The 20,276-nt window shown below is 47.6% G+C and overlaps 9 protein-coding genes across 9 annotated transcripts; 5 read left to right on the top strand and 4 right to left on the bottom strand.

The window, feature by feature from the left end:
- Window positions 1-2,356: 2,356 nt before the first annotated feature.
- J7337_009034 (uncharacterized protein) lies at window positions 2,357-2,917 on the top strand (the record flags this gene model as incomplete). The annotated part of the gene is made up of 3 exons (XM_044826636.1): window positions 2,357-2,366; window positions 2,408-2,561; window positions 2,611-2,917. 3 exons carry the CDS (start codon window positions 2,357-2,359, stop codon window positions 2,915-2,917), a joined length of 471 nt encoding a protein of 156 aa, XP_044679553.1.
- A 1,006-nt stretch (window positions 2,918-3,923) lies between these two features.
- On the top strand, window positions 3,924-4,847 carry J7337_009033 (uncharacterized protein; the record flags this gene model as incomplete). Its single annotated transcript, XM_044826635.1, has 1 exon — window positions 3,924-4,847. One exon carries the CDS (start codon window positions 3,924-3,926, stop codon window positions 4,845-4,847), a length of 924 nt encoding a protein of 307 aa, XP_044679552.1.
- Window positions 4,848-5,184: 337 nt separating this feature from the next.
- On the top strand, window positions 5,185-6,376 carry J7337_009032 (uncharacterized protein; the record flags this gene model as incomplete). Its single annotated transcript, XM_044826634.1, has 7 exons — window positions 5,185-5,287; window positions 5,338-5,431; window positions 5,478-5,615; window positions 5,660-5,821; window positions 5,873-5,975; window positions 6,028-6,194; window positions 6,247-6,376. 7 exons carry the CDS (start codon window positions 5,185-5,187, stop codon window positions 6,374-6,376), a joined length of 897 nt encoding a protein of 298 aa, XP_044679551.1.
- Window positions 6,377-6,448: 72 nt separating this feature from the next.
- Window positions 6,449-7,885, bottom strand: J7337_009031 (uncharacterized protein; the record flags this gene model as incomplete). Its single annotated transcript, XM_044826633.1, has 2 exons — window positions 6,449-7,642; window positions 7,694-7,885. The coding sequence occupies 2 exons, from the start codon at window positions 7,883-7,885 to the stop codon at window positions 6,449-6,451; spliced, it is 1,386 nt and encodes a 461-aa protein (XP_044679550.1).
- A 2,651-nt stretch (window positions 7,886-10,536) lies between these two features.
- J7337_009030 (uncharacterized protein) lies at window positions 10,537-12,177 on the top strand (the record flags this gene model as incomplete). Its single annotated transcript, XM_044826632.1, has 1 exon — window positions 10,537-12,177. One exon carries the CDS (start codon window positions 10,537-10,539, stop codon window positions 12,175-12,177), a length of 1,641 nt encoding a protein of 546 aa, XP_044679549.1.
- A 1,407-nt stretch (window positions 12,178-13,584) lies between these two features.
- On the top strand, window positions 13,585-14,563 carry J7337_009029 (uncharacterized protein; the record flags this gene model as incomplete). The annotated part of the gene is made up of 2 exons (XM_044826631.1): window positions 13,585-13,731; window positions 13,781-14,563. The coding sequence occupies 2 exons, from the start codon at window positions 13,585-13,587 to the stop codon at window positions 14,561-14,563; spliced, it is 930 nt and encodes a 309-aa protein (XP_044679548.1).
- A 209-nt stretch (window positions 14,564-14,772) lies between these two features.
- Window positions 14,773-16,620, bottom strand: J7337_009028 (uncharacterized protein; the record flags this gene model as incomplete). Its single annotated transcript, XM_044826630.1, has 2 exons — window positions 14,773-14,848; window positions 15,047-16,620. The coding sequence occupies 2 exons, from the start codon at window positions 16,618-16,620 to the stop codon at window positions 14,773-14,775; spliced, it is 1,650 nt and encodes a 549-aa protein (XP_044679547.1).
- Window positions 16,621-17,639: 1,019 nt separating this feature from the next.
- J7337_009027 (uncharacterized protein) lies at window positions 17,640-18,629 on the bottom strand (the record flags this gene model as incomplete). Its single annotated transcript, XM_044826629.1, has 1 exon — window positions 17,640-18,629. One exon carries the CDS (start codon window positions 18,627-18,629, stop codon window positions 17,640-17,642), a length of 990 nt encoding a protein of 329 aa, XP_044679546.1.
- A 492-nt stretch (window positions 18,630-19,121) lies between these two features.
- Window positions 19,122-20,225, bottom strand: J7337_009026 (uncharacterized protein; the record flags this gene model as incomplete). The annotated part of the gene is made up of 1 exon (XM_044826628.1): window positions 19,122-20,225. One exon carries the CDS (start codon window positions 20,223-20,225, stop codon window positions 19,122-19,124), a length of 1,104 nt encoding a protein of 367 aa, XP_044679545.1.
- Window positions 20,226-20,276: the final 51 nt, after the last annotated feature.

Genomic DNA, 20,276 nt, shown 5'->3' with positions numbered 1-20,276 from the left:
AACAAGCAGATTTGGAACTTGTGACTGTTGAAGGATCTTACGTTTGATGACTCAATTGTCAAGTCTGTGAATGTTGGTGCCATGCTACCATATATGTGTGTACCGAGTTCAGCTCAGTACAGAGTCTGATAAGGTCAGTCTCTAACTTCATCGTTTCAAATGGAGTTGCGATACACCCTTGAGATGTCTAAAGTTATGACTTGGCTATCTGAATGTCATGGCCGGGTAAATATGGATAAGGTCGAACAGAGCATATGCTACTCCGTACCCTGAGACATGAGCTATCATACCACTTTCCTGGCAAAGAGACATCCCTCTCTGAGCGGCTAAACATGTTACGATGCACCCTGAGATAGAGTTACATTTTCCGTTGATCATAGTCTGTCGGTACCCGAGGTGTTACGTTGATCAGTGCTGATATTAAAGCATCGGGGCTCTGGAGAGCTTACCACTTCTGCTGTACCACAAATGTATCAATCGTCTAAGGTATAAGAATAACCGGAGATCTAAATGCAACTAGTGTGAGACGACTTTACTCATCCATGTTATGATCTTTGCGCCCGTTCTTTAATAGGTGACGAATGGTCCAGGCAGATCCCAGACCGTGGAACTATGACATCCAAGAAAGGATAGACTACGCTGGGCCTGTAAATTTCGCAGGGGCCATCCACCTTACGCATGACATGCTGCACGATTGAAGTATGCAAGGCTCTTTGGGGTATGTAGCATGTATTTCTAAGCGTATCGCACTACATGATGCAACTCATACTTGACATCTGAGACTTGTCACTGGCAGCCCTGATAGCATAATGACAGTGCGAACCCCGAACCACTGTGACTGGAGGCAGTATTCCTATAGCAAGTTCACTTCAATTTATATTGTCCCTCCCCAGAATGTTGTTGAAGCAACTTTCTTGCTAGTTCAGCCTCCTGTTTAAAGTATGCATCGGCATAAAGGCTTGGCTTGAACACCTCAGACTTGACAATCTCGTTCGCTTATGAGTAAGGATCACGTCTCTCTGACAAGCCTCTTACCTGTTCAGTTGGGTATTCATGTATATCGAGCTTGACTACTTGATTCTCCGGGTAAAAGTTAAGAATGTGATTGCCGGCAACTGTCTTCATGACTTCATCGTAACGTTCAAGGTCGCCGGCGTGGATCGCATCTCTAGCAGTAAGAAGAGCCATTGCCGCAAGAGAGAAGATGGCAAGGTTGACGATAATAGAGTAAAGTAGCATGCTGCTTAAAGCCTGAAAGGTACTGGTAAGAGAATGAGGCCATCATCTCCCATTTGAACCGTCTTACCTAGTCTTTCAGAAGCCTCGGCTACCGGCACGTATTAGCTCCAACTACCGTAAGAAATAACGCAAACTTAAGGCATGTGTTCAGCTCCCTATCTACCCTTCAAATGGCCAGACAGGTACCCCATTGTCATTCCTTAATCACGGAATGAACCGTATTTACGCCATATTGAGTCAAGATCAGGATGAATCTGGTACTCAAAAAAGGCAAAAGCCATACTGATCCCATGACTTCTCGTATGAAGCGTTGTTGGTTGTCGAGAAGACGCTTCTTGAAGTTTACGAAGGGAAGTATCCGATTGGCTAGAACAGGTCACTTTGTTGGTTGGCAGGCACTTTGAGAGGATCTTTCGGCGGTAGCGAAACATGCCTAACGCTGATTGAAACGACAGTCTTCGGGCTTTGGCCATGTGAAGAAAAGGGTTTTGTTGTATCTCAATTGATAATATTGCGTCTCTGACATTTAGTGGTCCGCATCAAGTGAGCGGTGTTTGTCACATAGTGGAAGATACGAAGAGATCTAATTATTGATTGACCAATTGATGAGTAATAAAATACAATCAAAGGAAAAGATACAACGAAATTTATATTTTCCAAAGAAGAAGCTGTTATTGATAATGGACTTGCCTTCTTTTGTAACGCACCAAATGGTGGGTGATTTTATCGCGAGATGTACAGGGTATGTCATGAGATAAGATAAGATAAGACGCATGACGTCGCTGTACGGATAACGCGGCATCCCGTCAAATCAACAGTTCCTGCTCGGCCAGGAAGACGCGTCTCCCAAGTTCCCCTCTCTCAAAGTGTTGCTTCCATTCGTAGCGATATGTCGTCAACGAGTGTCGAACATACGAACGGCTCGCTGGAAGAGCAACCGCTCCTGCGACGGGGCAAGAGGAGACTCCCGTCCTTGAACGTCCAGCATTGGCATTCTCATCCTTTTAGAGGGGACCCATGGACCGTAAGAAGTACGAAGGAAAGGACTGCACAGTTTCTTTCGTCGAAGGCCGGGCATTATTCTGTTCTTACGCTGGTGTCGCTTGATGTCCTTAGCATGATCGCTGGTAAGTTGATCAGGTGGATTAATTGAATAATAGACTGATAGCAGTAGACTTCATTCTCAATCTGTTCAAATGTGAGCAAGGAAGAAAGGGTTCAGATTGGGATTTGGCCCTGGAGATACTTGGCTCTGTCAGTCTGGTGTTCTCATGCCTATTCGTCGTTGAACTCACTGCCTCCGTCTGGGCATTCGGTTGGAAGTCAGTCCTGTCCCCATCTCACTCAGACCTCATAGACTGACTTGTCCAGATACTTCAACTCTTGGTTCCACTGCTTCGACGCCTTCATCGTCATCGCAGGCTTCATTACAGATGTCGCACTGCGCGGTATTATCGAGGAGGTTGCTTCTCTGATTGTCGTCATGCGGCTTTGGCGTGTGGTCAAGATTATAGAAGAACTTGGTGTTGGAGCTCAAGAGCAGACGGAGGAGTTAAACGTCAAGTTGGAGAAGGCTGAGAGTGAGAATGAAGATCTGAGAAGTGAGATCTCACGGCTGAAAGGAGCCATGAGAAAGGCGGGTCTGGATCAGCAGGATATCGGGGCTACAGTGAGCTGAGATTCAGACTTCCAGTGCGAGAGGTGACGGCTTTGGAAGCCATTAGAAATACGTAAGGGTAGATGCGGTGGGTATACCTGCAGACAGTGACTAGGAAGCTTTCCTAGTGAGTAGGCAAAGCAAGCAGGCACGGCGCATTCCGAAATCGCCTTGGAATGAGACAGTACTATAGCGCCCGGAATTATTTCCTTCTTTTCTCCGATCCGGAAACAATACATGGAAAAGGGTGGAGCTCACCCGCCAAAGTGATCAGCATGTCTAGTTCAGGCAAATTTCCCCGCCAGGGCGAATGACCTGTTGGAAGATGCAATATCGAATTAGCTATTGTGTCACGATTTGGCTCATCGATTCTGAAATGCTCGGAAGGAATGCCTTACTTGAAGTCTGGGGTGATGATGTAATCAGGCGGGTCGTCTCATGTATACCCGTCTTAGATATGAAGACTTCAGATTATTAAAGACACAGGACTAGGCTTCATTAAGCCAGCATAACGTTGAAAGGGCTTGTGTTTTCGCAAGAACTGAGAAATGAGTGTGTTCCCCGGGTGTGCGGGAATTCCCTCACCATAACAGCTCGTCCATCGTTGACTGGCCACTCGGGAATCTTGGGATTCTCCGGATATGCAGTGAGAACAACGAGCTTATGTCAGAACGCAAGATGCGTTCAAGTGTGATAGGAGGGATAATTTCATAGGGCCAGTGACCACGCTAAACCGTCTACACTCACCGGTTTTGATCCTACAGTAAGCACGAGCGTTACAAGACAGTATTACTGCATAATTATGATCCTAAGTCTGTAAGAATCCTTCCTACACAATAGTATAGCTTAATCCGGTGCGCGATATTCTACATGATATAAAACTGAATGCGCTCTAGATTGCTATACTTCTTATCATATTCTGGCTATCAGCAAGTCCGCCGCCTTGCTCAGCATATCTACAAATCTCAAAGCAAAACCCTCCTCATATTCTTGAAAGAGCAGGATATTATAGTGACTAGTCGTCAAAATGACTCCTGAAGAAATCCAGAGCTACCTCCGAGGTCTCGTTGCCCCTCTACGTAATGACATACCCACGCCTCTCCTCCATCGACCCAGCGAGGTCGGGCTAGAGTATGAGGACGTCTTCTTCCCAAGCGAAGACGGCATTCCACTTGAGGCCTGGTATATCCCAAAACCTGGCTCAAACAAGCTTATTATCGTTAATCACCCACTTCGCTGCAACCGCGCCGGATTCCCCGCTCATCTCGAGCCTTGGAAAGCCTTCCTCGGCGGCTCCATGACTGGCAACGATTTCGAGCTTAATTTCATTCCCGACTTGAAGATATTGCACGACGCTGGCTACAATGTACTCGCTTATGATATGCGTAATTTCGGTAACAGCGGACAGGCCAACGGTGGCATTTCCGGCACTGGGCACTTCGAGTCCAGGGATGTGGTTGGCTCGTTGAACTATGTCCGCAGTCGAGAGGATACCAAAGACATGACTGTTGGCCTGTTCAGTCGTTGCCTTGGCGGTATAGCGACCTTTATCGCCATTCACCGTCGGCCAGAAATATTCAAGCACGTCCGCTGTTTACTCGTACCCGAACCGCTCTCCTATCGACCTTTTGTCGAAAGGGCCCTTGAGATGGCTAGTCTTGACGACCGCTTCGACGAGGTGAACAGATTGGTCAAGATTCAATCAAGTTTTGACATTGACGAGCTCTCTCCTATACCGATCATGGAGAGTGTCCGTATTCCAACCTTCATTTACTCTGTGCGCAACGATATTCTGACAAAGGAGAGCGATGTACAAACAATGTATGACAGAATCCCTGTTGAAGATAAGCGACTGCATTGGGTTGATGGGACAGTTCGGATGAAGGGTTACACGCATTTTCAAGAGAACCCTCAGATGTTTGTTGATTGGTTGGCTCAACACATGACATGATTCTTTAGGATCATGTGAGGCAATGTGCGATGAAGTATACGGGAATCTACAAGGAACGATTCTATATTATATCTATACACCAAGATCCCATGGAGCAAAGGGTATAAATCCCATAGCCCAAGAAGTTGTTATGTGCCAACATACTAAACATTCACTGACCCACTATAATATAAACATGTCCATTTAAGGCAATTTTTCCCGGCGGGGAGAAGATACTCCTTTGGGAACCTTGGACTTGACGGGCAGAAGGCCGATTTAAACACAGACCTGAACCAACACAACCTTCTTTCTTTCTTTTCTCACTTATAATCTATGAACGGAAGAAAAGGATTTTGAAATGGTTGTCATCAAACGATTCCGAACAGTCTGGGGCGTCGATTCTGGAAAGGACTTTGAGAACTGGATCCCGTGGCTTCCTGATCTCAAGAAGCAGGGCTTTGGTAAGCTGAACAGAGAGAAGTGAATATACGGTGACATTGATGTGGTGCAGCTGGTGTTGAAGTCGATATCACAGATCGTGATGCCGACAACCTTGAGCAATTGCGAAGAATCTTGGATGATGTTGGCCTGGAAGCCACTGTGCTGTAAGTTGCTCATCACTGGTCTGCGGCGATGGCTTACCTGTGGAAGGCTGCATACAGCATGGGCGGGCTACGTTGGCGGCCGGCCCAAAGATCTAACACCCGATGTACACCTCGAAATCTACCACCAGAACCTTGAGCGTGCAAAGCTCTTGAAGCCTGTGAAAATTAACGCCCAATCTGGAGGGTAAGTCCTGTTATCCATAAAACTCTATTGGAGGCTTACAATAGTAGGGATTACTGGAGCCTTGACGAATCAGTTTACTTCTACCAGCAGACCCTTAGCATCGACAAGGAGCTGGGCCTTACTGGCCTCGTCAGCCATGAAACGCATCGCAACAGGTCTTTGTTTACGCCGTATGCTGCCAAGTATATTCTACCAAAGGTTCCAGAGTAAGCTCACTTTCATATCAGACTTGAGCCCGTTCGCTGACCTATTGCAAGACTTCGCGTGACAGCAGATGTCTCTCACTGGGTGGTCGTTTGCGAAAGACTCCTAGACCTCGGAGAAGAGGATAAAGAGATTCTTGATCTTCTGATCCCAAGAGTACGAAACCTCTTGATCAACAGCCTTGCACCATAGCTCACCTCGTATCTAGGTAACCCATATCCATGCCCGTATCGGAACTACCCAGTCGTCACAGTGTCCCGAGCCTGAAGATCCCGTGTTCAAGGAGGAGCGAGAGTTTTTTGAGAAGCTCTGGCTGCGCATCGTCAAGGCGCGAAGCAAGGACAGCGACCTCATCACTTTTGTACCAGAATATGGGTAGGTGGATTCGATGAAATGAGCTCCGGTTACATATTGCTGACATTCATAGCCCATATCCCTATCACCCTTACGGAAGCATCAGAACGCATGGCCAGGTCGCTGATAGTGAAGGTGCGAGATTGCAGAAGCTTTTTGAAGACAGCCTGAAGCATCAGAAGGCTAGTAGATGCCCAGCATAGAGATAAGGGAGTATCTAGATGATTGAGAGAGATATAGAGTCTATGCAGCTACATCATATTATTTATCTTTCTCTACCATCCACTAGCTCGAACCCATACGTCAATGATCCTAGTTGCATTTCCTTCCGAGGAGTCAACAACAAGATACCATCCAAATAATGCTCCCGCGACACAAGCATGGTTCGGGAAAATGATGACATCCTGCCCAACCTCCAATGGGACTGGGGGCAAAGAGGACGTATCCTCGCCATCAGCATGTTCCCAAACTGCAATGGAATGTTCCTGGCTGATCCTGTCAATGATCAATCGTCTTTCGTCCCGCGGAGAGACTTTGTAAGATGACTGACTTATGACACCAAAGCCTGGATACGCAGCACACGGTTCGCGGCCGAGACCAAGACAACCGACAGCAACCAATGCTTCAGGCTGCGATCTCTCCTTATCATTGTAGACACTGCAAACTTCGGCGATGATGGATATAGCAATCTCATCTTCGAAGGATCCCAGTTCTCTCCGTGAGTTGGTCGAGACTTGCTGCATGTCAAGGATGGAGTATACACCAGCGTGGAGTTCAAGCTTGGTATGAAGCCCACCAGGCTTCCCCGCTGTGACAGTTTGGATGGACTTGCGTAGAGACTCAGCTGCTGGTGATAAGTCTCCTTGTGAGGTTACGAGATTCTCCACGGCTGTAACTTGGGGGGAAGCTCCAACGCTGACGACTAGCTCTTTATCCTTGGCAAATAGGTGGGCGTGCGCATTGACTGCATCAAGACAGCCCTGGATCTCCCCTTCAAGGTTCGCCATAGCCTGCTCGGCCGTGCTATCCTTGTAGCTCAGACTGCTATGTGAGTATAACCCAAGTAGCTCAGCTTCACCGTTAGCTTCAAGCTTCGCAACTGCCTCGATCAGACCGTTCTTGTTCATAGCAGTTGGCGGTAGTCCAGCGCGATGATATCCCGTATCAACCTTTAGAAACACTCTTGCAGGAAATTTGGCATGTTGCGAAAACGCCTTAACTGACTCGAGCTGCGACGGGTGATCGATAAGAACAGAAATACTTCCTTGTCCCAACTCGGAGCCGAGTGCTGCCAACCTGGAGATTTGCGAGCGGGGTAGAGGAAGGCCGTAGAGAATGTCTAGACGACGACCTGCATCTCTACACTCTTTGAGCAAAGAGAGGAGATGCTCAATCTCCGCTAGGGTTGATACAATGAGCTTGACATCGTCGCGTCCCTGGCCGATCTGGAGACGTGTTGCCTCTATCGTCTAAAGCATATTAGCGCAAGCTTAAATAGACATGACGGGAGCTGAACTGACCTTGTGAGTCTTAACGTGTGCGCGAAATCCAAGACCAAGAGCATCAACAGCATTGAGCATTGACTGGCAATGGCGAGTCACTCTGGCTCGGTCGAGTATGACTGCGGGCTTGGGGACATCATGGATACTTTTGCCAACGTAGAATTGGCGCAACTGGTCAATTGGAGGCGTTTGCCTTTGGGGGATGGCCATTTTAGAAGCTTCTAGTGAATAATAAAATATAATATGAAGTTGCTAGTTCTTTAGATGAGATGTTTGAAGAAATACTGACAGAAATAAGCCTCTCGGAGTTGTTTTATGTCAGCAAAGTTGTCAGAAGGGCGCGGCGGACTTGAAAATGTCCGTTAGTGGAGAAGTGACGCTATTCCCAGATCGTCAGGGAGTTTCCAGCTTTAGCCAATTAACGATAATAGGGTTTTGACGGATATAACGTCAGCCACTATTCGATTATGTATTAGGAAATTGGGTGAATATGACTCTATGATGATTTTGGGAATCTGACGAGTTGTAGGACCGGCTAATGATGATAAATATAACCCATTCCGCCATGTAATCCATCGGGAGGCATAGTCTGCTAAAGCAGCTCACCTTAATTAACCCAGATAGATTCATTCTAGTATCACATTTAATGGTTACTTCTTGAAATTTAAAGAGTCAAGCTCGTGCAGGTATAAAGCCTTCAAATCAGATCAAGGAAAGCCATTGGCGTTAAGGGTCATTCTGACCTTGAATTGCTTGCTACCCTATCATTAGTTGGTCTCAGCTATCATCTTTCAGCTTTAGAAGTACTCGCTGGGCATTGGATTCAATATTGAGCAGCTACAGAGATTGGAGTGACAACAGATCACTGGGCCAGTTAACTGAGATACAACGTGCCGCTCAATTGCTGATTGGCTTACATTGTCATACGTGGCAAGAGGCGGTACAGCTCATAGGATCCGTGCGTAAATGCTTGAGTGTCTGGCTTGCAGCTCTCATCGAACTGTGATACGTCAGTGATCAGAGGTGCCAATTACATCCCCCAAGCTAAGCGCTCATTCCGAGCGGGTCAAGCACTAAACGCAATATGTTAGAACGAAGGACTTTGGTGATTGTGTAAGTAAGGCAGATAAGTAAAAGATGTTCCTATCAGAATCAGGAATGAAATGGGCAGCAAGGCAATTCAGATAATAAATTATAGGTCACCAAACACTCAATAAACTCATCCAGACTGAATGGTTGTCGCTCGCAATGACTGCAGCGACATTCAGGCAGCTGCCGAACAATTAAGCGAAAAATAAGCTGCTAGGATAGGAATGGTTCGTCGCCAACACACTGCCTTTCAGACCCTGTACCTCGAAGAAAACGCCTCGCAGAAACCGTAGTTCTACGTCTTTCATCGTGTCTCTCACATATAGAGGCTGTGCTAGGTTGGTATCCAGCCAGTTGAGTATTGAGCCAGCCCGATTCAAGCGCCATATTAGGCAAACAGGACATTTCTTATAACAGAGTTTATTCACAGCACATGTTAATGGAGCAGCCATGAGCAATTACCTGGAATGCAACGCAGCACTCACTGATTGGCCGACCTGCAGTCTCTTACCTAACTGGGGTTAGCATTGCTGAGACGCCGATGTTTTCGTTCCGAAGAACGCTTTTGTCTATGCTTCTAAAGCAGAATATTGTATAGAATATGGTATGGAGTGATTAGCATTGCCACTTCACAGCCTTCCTCTGGCTGTTTGTTGTATGGCCATGTTTCATATGTGGAGGCTGAGCCATGCAGGATGAACCATGCTTTGGAAATTCCAGTCAGCCTTGTCTGACACAGCCGCACCATTTTGCGTTAAATCCCCCTCATCTCCCTGACCTACAACGTTCGCAGCCGTGAACCAACACCACCACATATCACAGGCTTGTCGCAATGGACCAGCAAGAGCACGGTTGCAAAAAACATGATTTTCTGGTGCTATCGGCCAGCGATTCGTTTATGCGGACCTGTCTGTCCTGCGGATTGGTCGAGGACTTCCAGCCATCACAACAAAAGCAACAGGTCGATCCGTGGGAAGGCTGGCTTACAGCTGAAATCCAGCCGCTGTCGTGGCCCCCTTGTGTTCAATACTCTGAGTCTATCGAAGCGACCTCTATAGAGACAGCGAGAGTCTTCAGCCACCGTCCGAACGTGCAGACCTCGTTTCAGAACGAATGTCAAAGAGAGGTGCGACTGCGCCGTCATGTACAAGCAGCATGCTAAGTCATTCAAATAGAGAAACCCTTACGTCTACTCTGATCTACCCAAGGGTTCCTGTATTCGACTACTGGAATTATCGCCCGGCAACAGACTCGAGGTACTCAGCGGCCGACTTTTCGAGGTTTGGTGGGAGCAAGAAACCTGTCCCTCATATTCTGCTCTGTCCTATACCTGGGCAGATGAAAGTGGCAGCACCTCACCTTCGAACCTCATATTTCTTGACAAAGAGCAGAGAGTTCTACGCATCACACGTAACTGTGATCGCGCCCTGCGAAGCCTTCGCCACAAGACCAAGCCAAAGCTATTATGGGTCGATTCCATCTGTATCAACCAGTCATCTGTTTCTGAGAGGTCTCACCAGGTCAGCCTAATGAAAAACATATACTCGAGAGCAACTACTGTTCACTCTTATGTTGGAGAAACAGCATGTGGAGACGACTTGACAGGAGCGCAAGCTATGAATCTATTAAGTGATCTCCAAGTGAATGGAATTTCTGGCATGTTGTCTTCTGGCGACCCAAGCATCATTTCCATTCTCAACAGATTCTTCGCAAGGTCCTACTTCTCTAGGTTATGGATCGTCCAAGAGCTTCTTCTCGCTCAATCTGTCACTATGCATTGTGGAGAGGTGTCACTCAAGATCACCGACGAGTCCATCTCGCAGCTGTACGAACAAGGTGTCAAGGTTCCGTCTTGGGTTCGGTTTGCTGGAAGGGCCAGGTTCAACACAGAGCGAGCCCCCTTGGAGCTACGAGACCTCCTTGCTGCAACAAGTGGCTGTCAAGTCACAGATCTACGTGACAAGGTATTTGGGCTGTTAGGTCTTGTAAGCAATCACCAGGCTTCCGACTTGAGTCCCAATTACGAGCTGATGGTACGCGAGGTTTACATTGGTGTCGCTGCATACCTGGTTCAAAAGGCTCATTGTTGTGATCTTATTCAGTACGCCGACTCGGGGAATAGTGTCTATGGCATCCCGTCTTGGGTCCCAATGTGGAATACAGATATGCCGCTGCAGGCTCCTCAAGGCATATCCAGACATATCCAACAGATCGAGTTTGACAGCAAAAGTCTGCTCAAAGAGGAAGGACTTATCGACTGTTTTACAATACGCAGCATCGAAGGCTGGCCTCACGACGAATGCTCACAGTGCAACAGAAAGTACTGTAAACTGGCAGACTCTGATTCAGGCTTCCTCTCAACCAGGATAGAGACGGTGTTACGGCTCGACTCGTCATATCAGCCGGTTTTCACTGTTTCGACAAAACTTTGGCCATTGGAACCCGGCGAGTATTTCACGCACTTCTGGTATCGGGAAGACGGCCTTAAAATTGCCGTCAGAACCTTTGGGTGGGCATTGCGAGATACGAAGTTCAGCACAGGTATTCACCTGATTCGTGTCGAGGGGTGCACTACTTTGTTCCTGGCGCACCAGACTTCTGATAGCCGACATTACCGCCTTGTTGCGTCGTGTGTTGCAGCTATAGTCTGCCCAACTCGAGAGTCTAGACCCATCGAGACACTCAAGCCCGATGACCTGCAGCGTTGCTTACAGTTCATGCCTCTTACAGTCGAAATGATCAAGTTCATAGCAGAGTGGAAGAAAGAAATACTTGACATGGCAATATCCGGTACAGGAAACATGGAAAATGCTTTACCATTCGACGACGAACATTCTGACTATTCCTCCGGAGACGAGCCCGAGATATCTGACCAAAGTTGGAAGAGTTGGATCCCTTTCCTCGGCTTGGAAGATAGGAAGGTACTGGAAGAGGATGAGGAACTACAGAAGCAACTTCCAGATCTAATCGACTTCTGGCACAAGGCCCACAAATTGTATACTGCCGTTCGACAATGGACGAAGAGTGCATTGGACGTGTCAGATCACGTTCGGAGTATCTTTCGGTTTGCATACCCTGGCGTGGTTCTGAAAGACCTTCTTAGGAATTCAAAGAAGTTGGGCAGAATATTTAAGAGAATCACGGGCAAGAAGGTTGTTGTTTTTAAGAGCCTGCCCACTCTTCGGCTGTTACTCGATCTCTCAGACAACCACCAGGACGGGTGGGCTACAGTGTATCCACATCTTCTTTCAGCCCTGGAAGAGGATCAACAGTTCTTTGATAAGCCTTTCCCACTGGACCTCGAAGAAAAACACCCCAAGTACAGTAGTATCAAGGAAACAATAGAATGGAAAGCAGTATTAGAAGGGCTAGTAAGGAACAATGTAGAGGAAAAGGAGATATGCTTTGTTTAGATATTGGATGTATGTGGTATACTGAAATATAATGAATGAATTACAGTCAAGCCTATAACAGGTTAGTCTTGTAATAAGTGTGCGGGAGGGGAGTCATTATTAGCGTCTTCAACAAGATCCTGACCCAAAGCTTGCTTTGCATTTGCTGACATTCTCGGCACGTTCGCATCGCATGCAGAAAGGTGGAATTCAAGGTTCCGGTGATATCTAAAATACGTGTAGTTCGTATTGACGCTTTGGTACTGAGATGCTGTAATGAGCTTTCGAAAAATCGGCTCTCGGTGATAGTCCTCGGTTCAGCCTTACCCGGCTGATCTCAGCATGGCCTCTGTAAGATCAGCACTAGCTAATCCAGGCGCGGAGCATTACACGCAACTTCGGATAGATTCCGCTTACAAATTTGGCATAGAAGGTCAAGACCACATAACTACTACATCTGAAAGAGATGGCCTCACTGCGAGTGAAACAAATATATCCCTGGGATTCAAAACCATCGGGCGGTAGACATCGAAACAAACCAAGTTAGGCCGTGGATCTGACTCTGGGAGCAGTGCATGAGACCTCCAGGGCTAGCGAGCACTAGCTCTTGGCGATGCTTCTGGCGTCCGAGAACAAGCAACCAGTCCTACCTGGGCCCACCTCACGATGCTGACCGTCGTAGAAAAGGGCTCAAACGCGTGAATAATGGTGATTTTAGCGGCATATCGGCACGGGCTAGCACAACCAGACCCGCCAAGGCAGCTCATCCCCCATCACGATTCTCGCGGCCCCAATAGCAAGCATTTCCCAACCCTCTGCTATCACCTGGCACGTCTAAATGGCCGAATATGTCCAAGTAGCGTATCAATGGTTGAAGTGCTTTGCAGCAAAAGAAGGTCTTATCCGAAAAAAACCCAAGCGAAAGACATTTCAAGGCCGATACGACAACCTCTGAGATTCTTGCCAAAGACTATTGGCGGATTTATAGGCAGCCTTGAACATTTGGGGTCCGTTTTCCCATTACGCCTCTTAAGCGACGTCATAAACGGGTTAATTCGATCTCCGTCACACTAAGGTGTTTATCGACAGCGCTGTGTTGATCCCCTTTCGTACCTTAGCTTGACATCAGTACCATCCCATGTGACGAAGCTCACGGTGATCTTTTCCATTTCGGGTCGTGATTCGGGCTGTCGGTTGATGATTGTCAGCGAGTTCCGCTGTAAATGGAGCTCTTAGGTGATACTTCAGTTCCGAGGCCCGGGGAACAGGGTTGAAGATCCTTTGGTCTCACCTGCATCTGACCAGGATACGAGAAGTTGGAAAATGTTGGGTTGGCGCATATAAGAGAGGTCTGTTCGCCATGTGAAAGCGGAGTTCCTTGGAGTTTGGTGCACTGAGCTCGTTTGCTTACTTCCGAGATCAATCAACATGACTACAACGAATGGAACCAACGGCAACATGCCGAAGAAGACTCGTGAGGAGAGTAACCATCACATGGAGTCGTCTATCTGGAACGATGTAAAGTTCAGACCTGATGATATCATCATCACGACGTACGCCAAGTCAGGCACAACTGTAAGCGACTTACTCATTCCTCTCAGCATGTAGCTAACAGAGTGATTAGTGGGTTCAACAGATCGTCTCGCAGCTGATTCATCAAGGCGACCCAACAGTCCCCGCAGGCGCTCTCTCACCATGGGTCGATATGCGTATCGTCCCCAAGGAAGCAATGCTTGGCCTAATCGAGTCCCAAACGCACCGTCGCTTCCTCAAGACACATCTCCCTCTTGATGCTCTTGTCTGGAACCCCCAAGTCAAGTATATCTTCATCGCGCGCGATGGCCGTGATATGGTCTGGAGTATACATCATCATATGTATCGCGCTACAGATACTTTCTACAGCTTCTTTGAGAACACAGGTTATGAGGGTCAACCTCCTGTACGACCAAGTGAGAACCCCAAAGACATTTTCGATCAGCTTGTCAAGGACGAAATGCCAAGTTCCATCGGTTGGCCTTTTTGGAGTCATATTCGTGGATGGTGGGAGCATCGTGATCAGCCCAACTTGCTTCTCGTGCATTTCAATGACCTCAAGGCGGATCTTGAGGGAGGCATCAAGCGGATTGCAAAGTTCCTTGAGATTCCTGACATGCCAGAGGATAAGTTCAAGGATGTCGTTGAGCATTCTACGTTTGATTGGATGAAGGAACATGCGCATCTTGCGGCGCCGCCTCAGGCTGAGGTTGCTTGGGTGAATGGCGCGAAGGACTTTGTTTACAAGGGAACGAACTCAAGATGGAAGGATGTGCTTTCCGAAGAAGATTGCAAGGTGTATGAGGAGAGGGCAAAGAAGGAGCTCGGTGAGGAGTGTTCGAATTGGCTTCAACATGGAGGATGGTTGAAATGATCAATAATTACGAGAGGCCATAGTCAGAGGACGTTGTGGCATCGTCACTCTGTCTAACATATGTGAGGTGATCCTTCGAGCTTTTGTACAATATCTAGCTCCTGTTACTGGGTACAAGAATATACTTTGATCCTTGAATATATCTCTTTACGTCTCTAAAACAAGCTGCTCAATCAGAAGCGTACACCATACGAGTTTCAGCCCCATGTTCAAGTAGATAAGAAGTCCTCGTGGCAGGTCGATGGCGACGTGAGGGAAAATGAAGCCTCGTCATCTTGCTGGTGTCTAAAACACTGGTGTTAGCGTGGTGGCCAATGAAAGTTCAACTAAGATGTGAAGCGATTTCCTTCTATATTCGCATGAAGTGACGCTTTCAGAGTTTTTCTTGGAGCTTTGGGACTCAACCGGGAGCGAAAGATGAAGTTCGACCTTTGACAGGAATAACGTGCATCACGGCGGTTAGGATTCGACATATTGACGTACCTACGATCGGCTCTACGATCTTGAAGGAATTTGACGAGAAGGAATCTGACGATACCGTCCCATCCATAGTGAATCGCAGCGTGCAATGCTTTTTCAAAAGTTCCCCTTGGAGCGTGTACATCCGCACCGTTCTCTACTAGATACATAACAATATCTAAATAGCCAGAGAAGCAGGCGGCGTAAAGGGCAGTATTGCCTACGTTGAGATTGACATCAGCACCCCTTTCCACTAGGTGCATAACGATATCAAAATGGCCACGGTAGGAGGCAGCGCAGAGGGCCGTGCCAAACAGCCCTCCTTTGGCATTAACATTAGCACCTTGTTCTATCAGATACCTAACAACGTCCATGTGGCCATGTTCACAAGCAACCTGAAGGGTTGAATAATCATCTGCCTCCACGTTGACATTAGCACCATGCTCCACTAGATACATAGCAATTCTCAAGTGGCCATGGCGGGAGGCAAGGTGAAGGGGATAACCGTTGACATCAGCACCATGCTCAATCAGAAGGTCCATGATATCAAGGCGGCCAGTTTTACTGGCAGTTGAAATGGCATTTCTCCATGATCCTCGTCGGGCGTTGACATCGGCGCCTTGCTTGATCATAAGTGCAATGACATCTATATGGCCAGCTTCGACGGCACTGGCAAGCAGCATTTGTCCTTCAACTTCGACGTTGACATCAGCACCTTCCTGAAGAAGAAGGGCAGTGGTCTCCAAATGGCCAAAATCGGCGGCGAAGCGAAGGGCAGGGCCAAGATTCCAGACTGGGCTGTCGCCCTTGGCCGCTGAATCTATCAACCTCTTGACGCAGCTTTGGTCGCCAGACCAGCTTGCATAAAACAGTTGATCTTGCTCTTCTGGGAAATGCATGTACCGAGTTTGTTTGCTATAAAAGATGGTCGCAACAAATTTCCTCCAACGTTTAAAAATGAGGGTGTTTGAGAAGAGATCCATTGATAACTGTGTAAAAGTAAGGAATCTTGAGTAGGGGCAGCAGGCATCTTGAATCCAATTCTCTGCAGCGAATTCGGTGAGGCGGTATGTCCTCAATAACTCATCGTCAGATGAGGACCAACCAACCTCAAACCATTCGTAGTCAGGCAGGGACCAGTCCATTTCCAGGAAGTAGACAAGACACAATTCGGTGATTGTCAACCTTGCAATAGGTTCGGTGAGCAAACCGTCAAATTCGGAGCTTGGGCAAGATAATATGAACTCCTTGACAGATGAATGAGCTAACTGGAGTACTAATGCCCCATCATCGACAACGGAAAATGTATAGCGCTGGCGCCGTGCATGTGTGCCAGATACTGCGACAAATAGTGTAGAGCAAAGTGAAGAGATTTCAGCTGGAAATGGCATACGCTCTTTCATGACGAAGCGTGAACCTGGTGGTGCTGTCAGGTTTATCGCGAGAGCATCGACAGCCGCTTCAAGCTCCACTGGGAAATCCGAATATGCTAGGAACTGAAGGATTCGAATCACATAGTTTCTCCTAGTAATTTTGAGGTCTCGTAAGACTTGGCTATATGTTTCTTGAAGGGTGGTTGGAAGTGAATTAAGAGTCATGTTGACCTCCTCCTTGTTGATACAGTCTTTTAAGCGCTCCAATTGTAGAGCGACCCAACGAAATCTTGAAATCCATCATCAGCATGTACTAATAATATTGGGATCTTGAGGAACCATACACTCCATGTGCCTTGGTAGTCAAGACGTCAACGATGTCATCAAGCGTTGATGTATGGCCACGCCAGCGACGAAAGCTTGTAGAGTTGGTCACAATATCACGAACATATTCGGAGATGTCTCTACCAACGATATCTGTTTCGAGGGAGATAATACTTTCTGGATTGGCCCAGGTTTCGAGAGATGTCTTGATATCATGTTCAGGGCGGCTTGTAACAAGGAGATGGGTATTGACTGGTTCGATGCCAAAGCTTTCTATCCAGGCCAGTATCTTGTGTCTTTGTGTGCTTCGGTTTTCATATTCGTCCAAGGCGTCAATAACGATAAAGACCTCTCCCGCAAGCGATAGCATTTCACGCAATGTCGATTTCAGCTGTTCTATATTTGGTTTACTCCTTCCACTACCACAATAGAGTGAGATGATTGGGTGCCTGAATTTTGGACTGCTGTAGTATAACTGGTTGATCAAGGATGAGAGGATGGCTTCAAAAGAATGTTTTCGGTTGTCCGTGAAGGTTATGTAGAAATACAGCAGGGCGCTGTCATAAAGCTGAGGGAGGGAGTTTCGTATATCTTCAATAACAGTCGAGCTTAGAACAGTCTTTCCTGTACCGGAATCTCCATTTAGCCAGAGAAAGGAATCCTTCTGTGATTTCCAGGTGAGATACTGAGAGCTGTTTAATAACCACTGCCCGGTACCGGAGTGCCATGTTTTACGAGCTTTGTTGTGATCGACAGATGGATCAGCTGCGTTGAGCCATCTCGATATAATATCATCTTGGACATTAGACGAAAGAGATTGAATGTCATGACTACTTTCCATAGCTAACTGGTGAATATGATCGACCTTTTCATTCACTATTTCTTTCTATCAGCATCCAGAGATTATATCACATGCTTCATTACTCACGGTGCCTCAAATGAGTTTCAATCCGTTCCTCCCTCTGTACGCTGCTCGGAGCTACCTGAAGCAGTAAGTCTTTAGTATAGGCGGCGGCAGCCATGGCGGCGTACGCCTGCCACTCGTCGTTCTTGTGCGTATCAGAATAGTCACAGATCCCTCTAATGACCACGCATGGGAAATGATTCATAAGCCCTGCAGCTTCCATTTCAAAGCACAAGATACCATGCTTGGCTGCCAGCTTATCACGTAGAAGTGCGTCCTTCATCAGGGAGTTTCCCGATGCTATCAGGCCGTAATGAACAGCAGGATTGTTTTCGTCCTCGTCTCGTTCGTCTCGATGCACTAGATTGCCATCACCGCAAGACCGGCTGCAGCTTATACCATCGTGTCCCTGATGGACGAAATTTGCCTCGTACAATCGGTCTGTGGATGCTTCGGGCCTCTTGTACTTCTTGGCTAGTCGCTTATATTTTTTGAGTGCCTTTTCGATGTTGTCCTCAATGCTGTGGCCTTCCATGTCATACGTAGCGTGCAAAGCATTCATAGCTGTTAGGAACGCCATTGGCGGCTGGTTCAAGTGACCAGTAACATCCAATCCCTTGCCTTGAACTGCCCTTCCGTAGTCGTACTGAATGACGCCGCTGCTGCCTCGGCCTACAGAACCAACAACGATGTCACCCAGACGAATACCTTCAGTGCCTGGGACGCCGCCACCGATACCGACCATGAGCACAGCTCGCATCTTGGAAAACGTCCTCGTCATATCTTTCAAGGCGGCTGCGGCATTGACGAGACCGTATTGGCCGTACGGCAAGACTGCAATGACAACATTGTGCTTGCCAATGCTGCCGAGTGTATAGTTGTTGTCGTCATTGATCGCTGCGTTATCAACGGGATCGTGGAGAACGTCGAGGAATGCTTTGGCTGCGATGAGCTCTGTGCTCAGAGCGCAGATCCAACAAATTGTGTATTCCTCAACCTCGGGCATAGTATGATGCTGAACAGACGTGCTTGAATGCTCGTCAAGAATCCGATGCAATGCGTGAGGAGTAAATGATATGTGAAGAAAGACGGCGGTATGGTAGGCATCACAGCCTGCTTCTTGTTTTAGCGCCGGCGCGTAAGCACAGCCCTCGATTTGGCCGCACCTGCATATTATGGCGTTGCCGGGCGCTAAGTTCAGTAGACTGCTGCATGGTATGATCATTCAGCCCCGACTTGGCACACGCATGGAATCCAAAACAGCCTATCAAACGTGGCCACATAATGCGTTGGCTGGCAATCACTCGACGGGAAGTTCTGACAGGATGACTAAGACTACATGTGAACTGATAACGTCCGACGATCTTGTTACGAATTACATTACTTCGGGGAGTCAAGAGACTTATGGTCATAAGCTTGATTCTCAGTGGTATCAAGTAATATGTCTTATTCCCAATTACCTTTAACCAGATCGTAGGCCTGACCAAGGCCCAATGGGCTAACCCTGCTGCCAGAACATAGTCTTATCTCCAACGATGCTCACCTTGTCAATCTCAACAATCTCAGTATCCGTAAGTCTCCATCCAAGCGCCTCTATAGCACACTTCGCCTGCTCAACGTTCCTGATTCCAACAACAGGCAAGACTCCCTTGCTTATATTATAGTTCAGCGCAACAGCAGCGATGCTCTTGCGCCGTCTCTCAGCAACTCTTTCCAAAGTCTCAAGTACAGGCTCCAGATCTTCCATCCTGTAGCTGCTGAAGCAGCGCGATTTTGGCGGCGGTTTATCCTTGGTGTACTTGCCAGTCAATCTGCCCTGTGCCAGGGATGAGTACGACTGGAAGATCATGCCGCTGGCCTTACACTTCTCGATGTTTCCAGTGAGTTCGGGGTAGCGACGAAGAATGCTGTACTCGCATTGGTTTGTCGCGAGAGGAATATTGAACTTTGCTAGTTCATCGTTAATCTTCTGAACGTCTTCGACGTCATAGTTTGCGACGCCAATTGAGTGTGCAAGGCCTTGTTCGACGCATTGAGCCATACCCTCTGCAATGGCACGGATGCTTTGAGGATGGATGGGTCCATGGACCAGGTAAATGTCGACGTATTCGAGGTTCATCCGCTGAAGACTGGCCTTGAGACTCTTGACGGGTCCATCGACAGGATGAAGGTAGGTTTCGGCCTTGAGAGGAGTGCTGAAATACTTGGTCTGTATGACAATGGTCTCGCGGGGAATATCCTCAACTAGTTCTCCGATTATCCTTTCGCTCTCTCCTTTGCCGTATGCTTCAGAAGTGTCGATGAAATTGATGCCAGCCTCATAAAGCGTCTTCCAAGCCATCATGACGTGGGGTAGTTCCTTTTCATCCCATTGCCATGTCGACTTGTCGCCCCATGACCAAGCACCGATACAGATATGTGAAGCCGTGACGGGCTTTTGAGCGCTCGGGAACTCCACTCGAGACCAGGGTTCTGGGCAGTATGATGTCGGTAAGACGTTGGCACCGGCTGTTTCTGGGTCCGCCCAGGTGGGCTTCTTAGAATGGAAGCCTGAGACAGCAGATATTCCCGCTAAGAGGCCAGTTTGTAGTGGTTTGTCCATAGTAAATTAGTCGCAAAATCTTGGCTTTACGTGGCGAGTAAGTGATGAGGA

This window comes from Fusarium musae, chromosome 6 (assembly GCF_019915245.1).
Source record: "Fusarium musae strain F31 chromosome 6, whole genome shotgun sequence".
Lineage (NCBI taxonomy): Eukaryota > Fungi > Ascomycota > Sordariomycetes > Hypocreales > Nectriaceae > Fusarium > Fusarium musae.
The sequence above is the reverse complement of the archived record's forward strand: the minus strand, read 5'-3'. Positions and strand labels throughout refer to the sequence as shown.